The sequence below is a fragment of the Garra rufa genome, chromosome 16 (assembly GCF_049309525.1).
Source record: "Garra rufa chromosome 16, GarRuf1.0, whole genome shotgun sequence".
NCBI lineage: Eukaryota > Metazoa > Chordata > Actinopteri > Cypriniformes > Cyprinidae > Garra > Garra rufa.
In genome coordinates this window covers 33358296-33368810 of record NC_133376.1, presented here as the reverse complement: position 1 = coordinate 33368810, position 10515 = coordinate 33358296, and the positions used below count along the sequence as shown (strand labels likewise).

Sequence of the window (10515 nt, the reverse complement as noted above, 5' to 3'; positions counted from 1 at the left end):
TATAAAATAATGGTTTCTATTGTAATATACTGATTTATTATTAGAATGATCTATATTGGATCTATATTGGATTATATATTGCAACAGTTGCCCTGCAAAGTATTTATTTAGAAATTGTGATATTTTTTCAGGATTCCTTGATGAATAAAAAGCTCAAAAGAACAGCATTTATTCAAAATATAAATATTTTCTAACAATGTAAGTATTTGCTATAACTTTTTATCAATTTAACACACCCTTGGTGAATAAAAGTATTAATTTCTTTCAAAAAAAAAAAAAGAAGAAGAAAAATTTACTGACCCCAAACTTTTGACCGGTAGTGTATGTATATATATATTAGTGGTGGGCCGTTATCGGCGTTAACGTGCTGCGTTAACGTGAGACTCTTATCGCGAGATAAAAAAAATATCGCCGTTAATCTATTCTCAAATTTGGGTTGGGAGCTGGGTCTAAACTATGCAAGCTATGATGACTTTCACCTTGATAGTTTAACGCGGATGTATACCAAAGACTATAGAATATGGTCGCGCGTTTAAGTCTCCTCCGCCAAAACACAGACGGGATCACGTCGTCCTCCATTCATAAAAACCGAATCTACTATAGCGCGAAATGCCACGTAAATTCGTCGTTTTTTGGATTCATAAATCAAATGTTGGTCTGTCACTTAATTCAAATCGCGATATGGACTAGTGTCTGTGAAAACTGAAATGCAAAAAGACCGTTTTAATATGAATCCGGTATGTTCCGTTTGCCTAGCTGTATGTATGAATGATGGAGACAAGCTTTTACTACACGCATACTGAAACACACGTGACGCTCCCGGTAATTTTTGGCATTTTCATCTCACATGAACAGATAAACTCAATCGCCCAAACTGCTGTGAGTGTCACTTTTAACGTTTCATTTGAGAAAACTCGCATCATGTCATACTGTATACACCATAGACTGTAAAAAATAGGTATACACAGAAACTTCACGGCAACCTGTCAAAATAAAAGTACGGTGTGTATCCCCACCCCCCAAAAGCTGGAAACGTAGGGGAAACACTGGCTACCATAGATATATATACGTATATGTATATTTTTTATCACACTGTACAACAATAATACTGTTTTTTTATTACAGTAAGGGCTAAGTTTAGGGTTGGGTAGGTGTAGATGTTAAAAAAACACAATCTAATAGGTAGAAAAAATAATTTCATTGTTAGTTAGTTAGTAAACACAAGTACATCTTATGGAACATAATTTATTTTCATCAACAAATTATCAGAACAGCTTTATTGAGCAGTTTGTGATGCAGTTTGGAAACAGGAGATGAGCGCCTGGTCTAATGCGCCTGGCTTGAGAAAACCATTCTCAAAGACTTACTTTTAGTCATTATTTGGGTAGCACACATATTCTGAATGCCTTCAGCAGAATTCAAATTAGCCATTTTAATCTAGATTAATCTAGATTAATTCCAAGATTTAATCTAGATTAATCTAGATTAAAAAAATTAATCTATGCCCACCACTAATATATATATATATATATATATATTAATGAAAAACTTAAAGTATATAAAAACCAGAAATATGGTTTAGGCAACTAGCTGAAAAAAGGTTTAAGTAAAAGCACTAAGATTACTAACTGAAATAAAATAAATTACAACTACTCATAAATATAAAAAAAGAAAATGAATTAAAATGACTAGAAATTTTACAAAAATACAATGAAATAAAACTGAAAATATAACAATTCAATCAATAAAAAGGAAACACTTTACAATAAGGTTTCATTAATAACTAACATTAACTTACAAGGAGCAATACATTGTAACAGTATTTAATTATGCTTATTAATGTTAGATTATAAAAATACAGATGTTCATTGTTAGTTCATGTTAGCTCAGCTTCATCAAATAATATTAACAGATATAACTTTGGATTTTAAAAATAAAATATTGTTTGGCAACTAGTTGAAAAAGGTTTAAGTAAAAGCACTAAGATTACTAACTGAAATAAAAACATAAATGAAATAAAAATAAATTACAACTGTTTAGAATAAAAAAAACAAATATGAATAAAAATTCATAAAAAAAGTGCATGTAAATGTCAAAAAAAAGAGAAACTAAATTAAAATTAATAATATAAAAATAAAAGCTAATTAATAAAAAAGGTAACACTTTACAATAAGGTTCCATTAGTTAACATTAGTTAATTCATTAACTAACATTACAGTATTTGTAATAGTATATAAATAATACTAAAAGAGCACTGTACCAGGCTGACTTTTTTCACGTTTTGCACTGATTTGTGCAAAATATTTTTAAACACATATGTTTAAATCTAGTTAAATCTATGTTAAATATGTTCAATCGAGCTGAAAACACGGTGGAATTGGCTAAAATGTTTAATAAGTGAGCACAAACAAAAGAAAATATAAATATTCAATGAAAAACTTATATGAAAATTATATGAAAACCGTAAATATTGTTTACTAGCTAAAATAAAACTAAAAATAAATGACAACTATTTAGATAAAAAAAGTAGAATGAATAAAAATAACTAAAAAGTGCATGGAAATGACTAAAAAATGTAACTAAAATATAAAAATAAAAGCTAGTTCACAATTAGAAAAAAAGGTAACACTTTACAATAAGGTTTCATTAGTTAAAGCATTAACTAACGATGAGCAATACATTTTAATAATGTATTAGTAAATGTTCAAATTAACATCAACTAGGGTCAATAAATGCTTCAAGAGTATATTTCATTCTTAGTTCATGTTATATATTTATATATGTTAACAAATGGAACCATATTGTAAAGTGTAAAAAAAAGCTCTAAAAACATAAATATTACTACTGTAATAGTATGTAAGTAATACTAAAATAGCACTGTACCAGGCTGACTTTTTTTCACATGTTGTGCACTGATTTGGAGGAAATTATTTTAAATGTAATAAAATGTAGCTAAAAACACTATAGAATTGCCTAAAGTATTTAATGAGCGAGCACAGAAGGACGTTCTGTGGCGCTCTGGGACCTGGCAGACGTTCAGCCGTTTCTTTAGTTTCTTTCTGCGTGCTGAAATTGCACCGAATCCTTAATAAAGCGGAAAAATACTGGGATTGCAAAGGGAGTTTGGATAGGTGTATTAGCATTGGCTCATCCGAGCCGAGTGGATGAAGCAATTTATTAGCCAAAGGTAATGACCTCCGCAAACTAAAGGTTAGCTTTCATCTTGCTCAAGCAGTGCTAATGAATGCAGATGAAGATAAGGGAGCTGAAAAGAGCGGTAACATGAGGAAAGGCTTCACTGTCCTGAGGTTTCCCACCCCCTCACTGTCTATTCTCTCTTAAACAGTACACTGTAGAGACAGCAGCTGGTGCCGTGCCAAAGTGCCACAGCTCAGCTCAGCCTGTGGGCACTGCGAGAGAGCAGTTGCCAGCAGAATAAAACTGCAGAGCTTTAACACTTACCGCTAGCTTAACATGAGGTCATTTCCTTCCTGACATCTCCACTGTCGTGACTGCGATTTTGTGAATCAGTGGTACAACGGGTTTGGGCACAGACAGTAACATGGGGTGGCTTGAATGGAACTTTTCTGAGCAGATAAATGCTCTGTTTCATGTTCCTAAAATAAATAATGAATGTTTTATTTTCTTCTATTTAGTGTTCAGTCAGGGTGTTGTGAGATTATCTGCTCAGGGAATGAACAGCTTGTGTTGTCATGTGCCTGTAACACATGGGTCATTACATACTGCCGCTGTGATTAGCCATCTAACAGACATATCTTTTGAAAAAACTCTATTGTGGAGAATGTATTATATGTGTATATAATACATTCAGTCAAGCCCGAAATTATTCATACCCCTGGCAAATTCTGACTTAAAGTTATTTTTATTCAACCAGCAATTTTTTATTTTTTTTATTAGAAATTACACAGATATCTCCCAGAAGATAAGACTATGTACAAGAGGCATCATTGTGGAAAAAATTATTACTCATCTTTTATTTACATTTGAACAAAAAGTGGCATGTCCATAATTATTCATACCCTTCTCAATAATCAATAGAAAAGCCTTTATTCACTATTACAGCAATCAAACGCTTCCTATAATTGCTGACCAGCTTTGTGCATGTCTCCACTGGTATTTTTGCCCATTCATCTTTAGCGATGAGCTCCAACTCTTTCAGGTTGGAGGGTCTCCTTGCCATCACCCTGATCTTTAACTCCCTCCACAGATTCTCAATTGGATTTAAGTTAGGACTCTGGCTGGGCCACTGCAAAGTGTTAATGTTTTTGTCTGCTAACCATTTCTTTACCACTTTTGCTGTGTGTTTTGGGTCGTTGTCGTGCTGAAATGTCCACTGGTGCCCAAGGCCAAGTTTCTCTGCAGACTGCCTGATGTTGTTGTTGAGAATTTTGATGTATTGCTCCTTTTTCATGGCGCCGTTTACTGTGATTAGGTTCCCTGGTCCACCGGCTGGAAAAACACCCCCAAAACATTAGGTTCCCACCACCATGTTTGACAGTGGGGTTGGTGCTCTTAGGGTTGAAGGCTTTTCCTTTTTTACACCAAATGAAGGCTACATCATTGTGGCCAACCAATTCAATTTTCGTTTCATCTGACCATAAAAAAGACCAGAAGTCTTCTTCTTTGTCCAGATGAGCATATGCAAGGTCAAGCGGGCTTTTGTGTGCCTTATCTGGAGAAGTGGTGTCCTCCTTGGTCTGTGTCCGTGAAACCCAGCGGTGTGCAGTGTCCGTTGGACTGTCTGCCTTGAGATGTTGCCACCAGAAGAGTCCAGATTCATCAGGATGGCCTTGATGGTGATCCTTGGATTCTTTTTTACCTCTCTCACTATCCTCCTGGCCAGCACAGGTGTCACTTTGGCTTCCGACCACGTCCTCTGAGATTTTTCACAGTGCAGAACGTCTTGTATTTTTTAATAATACTTTGCTCTGTAGCCACTGGAACTTCAAAACATTTAGATATGGTCTTATAGCCCTGTCCTGACTTGTGAGCAGCCACAATGCGCAGCAGGTCCTCAGTGAGCTCCTTTGTCTTAGCCATGACTGTCCACAAAGCAACAGCAGAGAGCTTCTGTTTTTCACCTGTTGAGTTGATTAAAACAGCTGTTCCCAATGAATCAGGGTAATTGGGATGCTTTAGAACAGCTTGGACTATTTGGAATGGTATAGAACTTTGGATTTTCCCATAGACTGTGACAGTTTGCAAAGGGTATGAATAATTTTGGACATGTCACTTTTTGTTCAAATGTAAATAAAAAAGCTAAGAAATATTTTTTTCCACAATGAGGCCTCTTGTACATCGTCTTATTATCTTTTAGGAGAAGCATGTGTCATCTCCGGTCAAAAAAAACTTGTTGGTTGAATAAAAGTAACTTTAAGTCAGAATTTGCCAGGAGTATGAATAATTTCGGGCTTGACTGTATATGTGTGTGTGTGTGTACCTGGTATTCATCACGTTGTGGGGACCAAATGTCCCCACAAGGATAGTAATACCAGTAGATTTTGACCTTGTGGGGACATTTCTTAGGTCCCCATGAGGAAACAGGCTTATAAATCATGCACAAAGAGTTTTTTTGAGGAAGTAAAAGTGTGCACAATCTCCTGTGAGGGCTAGGTTTAGGTGTAGGGCGATAGAAAATACGGTTTGTACAGTATAAAAACCATTACGCCTATGGAATGTCCCCATAAAACATGTAAACCCAACGTGTGTGTGTGTGTGTGTGTGTGTGTGTGTGTGTGTGTGTGTGTGTGTGTGTGTGTGTGTGTGTGTGCAAAATATAATATTTAATAACATTAAAATATTTAATGAGCAAGCACAAACATTAAAATAAATGAATATTCAATTAAAAACTTGAAAAAATTAAGTAAAAAAGCACTAATATTATAGTATTACAAATATTTAGAATTTTTCTTAATAACAAAAATGAATAAAAATACAAAGAGTGCATTAAGATGACTAATAAAATAAAATGGAAAATATAAAAATAAAAGCTTAAAATTAACAAAAGCTCAAAATTAATGAAAAAGATAACCCTGTGTAGTACTGTAATAGTATATAAGTAATACTAAAATAGCACTGTACCAGACTGACTTTTTCACATGTTGTGCACTGATTTGGAGGAAATTATTTTAAACGTAATAAAATTTGTTAAATCTAGCTGAAAATATTATGGAATTGCCTAAAGTATCTTTTGAAAAAAACCTATTGTGGAGAATGTATTATACAGATTTTTGTTTTCTCTCTCTAGCCTCCACGATCTTCTCATCCTGTGGTGCGGTTTTCCTGTATCGACTGTGAGCCGATGGTTATTGACAAGCTGCCTTTTGACAAATATGAGTTGGAGCCGTCCCCGCTCACCCAGTACATCTTGGAGAGGAAGTCTCCTCACATGTGCTGGCAGGTGGGACACCTTTATACACAACTATTTAATCTGATCTGTATTTAGCATGCCATCTTTCGCAGCCCCTAGAGTGCTGTCTGCTGTCTGGTTAGAGCCGAGTTTCATGTTGATAGATATCATGTTAAAAGGGCGGAAAGAAACAGTGGGTGTTTAGTTTTTCCATATTTACTGGAATGTAAAAAAGCACAACACAAATGACTTGTCTGTTCAGTTTAATGGCTTACACATTTACAGTGACCGTTGTAAAAGTCCTGTATTTAGTAACCGGACAAGCCGCAGCTGAAATTAGATTCTGTTGTGTAGTTTTTTATTCAAACACAGTGTTTTTTTCATGATTCTTTGATAAAGAGAAAGATCTAAAGCATTTATCTGAAATCAATAGCTTTTGTAACATTAGACAATTTACCATTTTTTTTAATTAAATTAATACTTTTATTTAGCAATGATGCTTTAAATTGATCAAAAGTTATGATAAAGACATTTTTAATGTTACAAAAGATTTCTATTTCAGATAAATGATGTTCTTCTGAACTTTCTATTTATCAAAGAAACCTGAAAAAAGCAGTTTTTAACATAATAATAAAAATAAATGTTTTTGAGCAGCAAATCAGAATATTTGAAAGATTTATGAAGGATCATGTGACTGCAGTAATGATGCTAAAAATTCAGCTTTGAAATCACAGGAATAAATTAAATTTGACAATATATTCACACAGAAAACAGTTATTTTAAATAGTAAAAATATTTCACAATTTTTCTGTTTTTGATCTACTTTGGATCAAATAAATGCAGGTTTGGTAAGAAGGAGAGACTTCTTTAAAAAAACATTAACTTTTGACTGGTAGTGTATTTAAGAAATTACTTTTATTTTGGATGTGATTAATCATGATTAATCGATTTGAAAATGCTAATTTATTCATTCACTAATCCATTTGTTAATTTTATCTTTTTTTTGTACAGAAATTAATACTTTTATTCATCAAGTCTGGATTAAATTGATCAAAACTGACAATAAAGACAATTATAATATTACAGAACAATTATATTTTAAATAAAAATCTTCCTTTTGAACTTTCTATTCATCAAGGAATCCTGAATTCTTCAAAGAAATATTAAGTAGAACAAGTGTTTTTAACATTGATGATGATGATGATATTAATAATAATAATAATAAATGTTTCTTAAGCAGCGAATCAGCATATTAGAATGATTTCTGAAAGGTCATGTGACACTGAAGACTAGAGTAATGATGCTGAAAATTCAGCTTGTAATAAATTACATTTTAAAATGTATTAATATAGAAAACCAGTTATTTTTAATTGTAATAATATTTCACACTTTTTCTGTTTTACAAGTAAATCCAGCCTTGATGACCAAAGGAGACTTCTTTATAAGACATTAAAAAAAATCGTACAAACCCCCAATATTTGAATAGCACCTTTGTAGTAATCTTCAACATGTGTTATGCAATAATTTCCTCCCTGATGTCCGTCCATTAATATAGAGTTTGTGCAGGGTTTCTTACACTATTTCAGTCAGAAGATGCTTATCTAAAGTGACTTACACGAGAGGAAATGTGATCATAGAAGAGCAAACGATAAAATCAGTGGCATGGTATTAGAGCAAAATACAGAGCAGCGCAATAGAGTGCAATAGAGTAGAATTAAACCAAATTTTAAACAATACATACAGTTGAGGTCAAAAGTTTGCATCCCCCTTTTAGAATCTGCAAAATGTAAATTATTTTACCAAAATAAGAGGGATCATGCAAAATGCATGTTATTGTTTATTTAGTACTGACCTGAGTAAAATATTTCACATAAAAGATGTTTACACATAGTCCACAAGAGAAAATAATAGTTGAATTTATAAAAATTACCCTGTTCAAAAGTTTTCATACACTTGATTCTTTATAATGTGTTGTTACCTGAATGATCCACAGCTGTGGTTTTCGTTTAGTGATAGTTGTTCATGAGTCCCTTGTTTGTCCTGAACAGTTAAACTGCCATCTGTTCTTCAGAAAAAAAACACAGCATTTATGTGTATTTCAACCCTTTCCAACAATGACTGTATGATTTTGAGATCCATCTTTCCACACTGAGGACAACTGAGGGACTCATATGCAACTATTACAGAAGGTTCAAACATTCACTGATGCTCCAGAAGGAAAAACAGAATGCATTAAGAGCTAGGGGGTTAAAACTTTTTGAATTTGGAGATCAGGGTAAATTTAACTTATTTTGTCTTCTGGGAAACATCTTCTGTAGCCTCTGACGGGCAGTACTAAATGAAAAAATATGAAATTTAGGCAAAATAAGAAAAATGTGCACATCCTTATTCTGTTCAAAAGTTTTCACCCCCAGCTCCTAATGCATCATTTTTTCTTCAGGAGCGTCAGTGAGTATTTGAACCTTCTGTAATAGTTGCATATGAGTCCCTCAGTTGTCCTCAGTGTGAAAAGATGGATCTCTGGAAAGGGTTCGAATACATAAAAATGCGGAAAAACCAAAGAATTTGTGGGACCTGAAGGATTTTTCTGAAGAACAGTGGGCAGTTTAACTGTTCAGGACAAACAAGGGACTCGTGAACAACTATCACTAAACAAAAAAAAACTAAACAAAACACAGTTGTGGACATGCATTTTGCATGATCCCTCTTATTTTGGTAAAATAATTAATCAGATTTATAGGAAGGTGTTGATTCAGAGGCAGTTCAGAGTGAAAACATCAGATTTAACATAAGATGAGTGAAATAAATCCCATAGATCTGCATTAAATGAGAGACCCGAGTCCTATTTTGTAACTAGAACATGTAGTTATTTAGGGTTGGGCTCTTTTGGCTTGCGCCAATTAGCAACCATCTATTAATGCCATAGCAACCACATGAAAAACACTCAGAACACCCTAGCAACTGCATAGCAACATCCTAGGATCATGGCAGCTGGTATCACAAGCAAGCACCGCTGAGATTTTCTTTAATTAACAAGTTAATTTGATTATTATTAAAATGAATCAGACTGTATCTGCGGTTATTTGACTAATCATAATGTGAGAGGCAAAAAGAATCTGAAAGCTTTTATGACTGATACTGGGGCATGATTACTTTTGGAGAGGAAATAATTCAATACACAGAATTTTTCACTGGAGCTCATTTTGCTCTTCTCTGAAATAATGACAAATGGTCTCTCAAGAGCTATTACCCAGACCATTTAGTTTCTAGGAAGAAGTCACACAAAAAGGATTTGACAATACTGCAGTAAATTAAAGTTTTTTTTCCATGCTGGATATAAATATATAAATATAAACATGCTATAAATACCTTAGGATACCAGAAAATGTTTTTGCAACATTCTTTTTTTTTTTCTACTTGCATCACACATTTAAGCTCATCTAAAAATACTGATATAATTGAACATTTGTGTTTGTCCTTTTGCCATGGTTACAATGTTACATGATTACTTGCCTCACTAGGGAGCATATAAAGAAAAGAAGGTAAATTAGAAAGAGCTCATCCGTTTATAAGCATATTTAGAGGCATTTATAGCACACTAGTCTCTAAGGTACTCTGTCACCTAATGAGCCATTAATGAATGGGTTTTGTCTCTGAGAAACAGTTTGATGTGAGAGCTGAGCTCTCAGGAGACAGCAGACAATGCTAACTCCTCTCCCCTGTCGCCCAGGTGTTTGTGAACTGCAGCGGCAAACACAGCGATGTCGCCCACCCATTCGGATACCTGAAGGCCAGCACTACGCTCACCTGTGTCAACCTCTTCGTCATGCCTTACAACTATCCCGTCCTGTTGCCACTCCTAGGTATGTGTGTTTCCTAATGGCACATTTCCAACCATACAAGTTTTTTTTTCTATAGGACATTGCATACATAACGATGCTTTGTTTAGCCATGATAAAGAGAAATAAAACTAAAAAGATGCACTGCTGTTTGGGATCAGTAAGATTTGTAATGTTTTTTAAAGAACTCTCTTATGCTCATCAAGGCTGCATTTATTTGATCAAAAACACAGAATAAAATTAATATTGTGAAATAATATTACAGTTTAAAATAATGGTTTTCTTTTTTAATATATTTTAAAATAA

General features: G+C 33.8%; 1 protein-coding gene across 1 annotated transcript in view; it reads left to right on the top strand.

Moving 5' to 3' along the window:
- Positions 1 to 10515, top strand: part of ints6l (integrator complex subunit 6 like) — a 46229-nt gene that overhangs the window by 23183 nt on the left and 12531 nt on the right. Inside the window, exons 6-8 of the mRNA XM_073820231.1 lie at positions 3657 to 3721; positions 6269 to 6421; positions 10101 to 10233. Of these exons, the coding sequence (XP_073676332.1) occupies positions 3657 to 3721; positions 6269 to 6421; positions 10101 to 10233 (351 nt within the window). The remainder of the gene's footprint in view (positions 1 to 3656; positions 3722 to 6268; positions 6422 to 10100; positions 10234 to 10515) is intronic.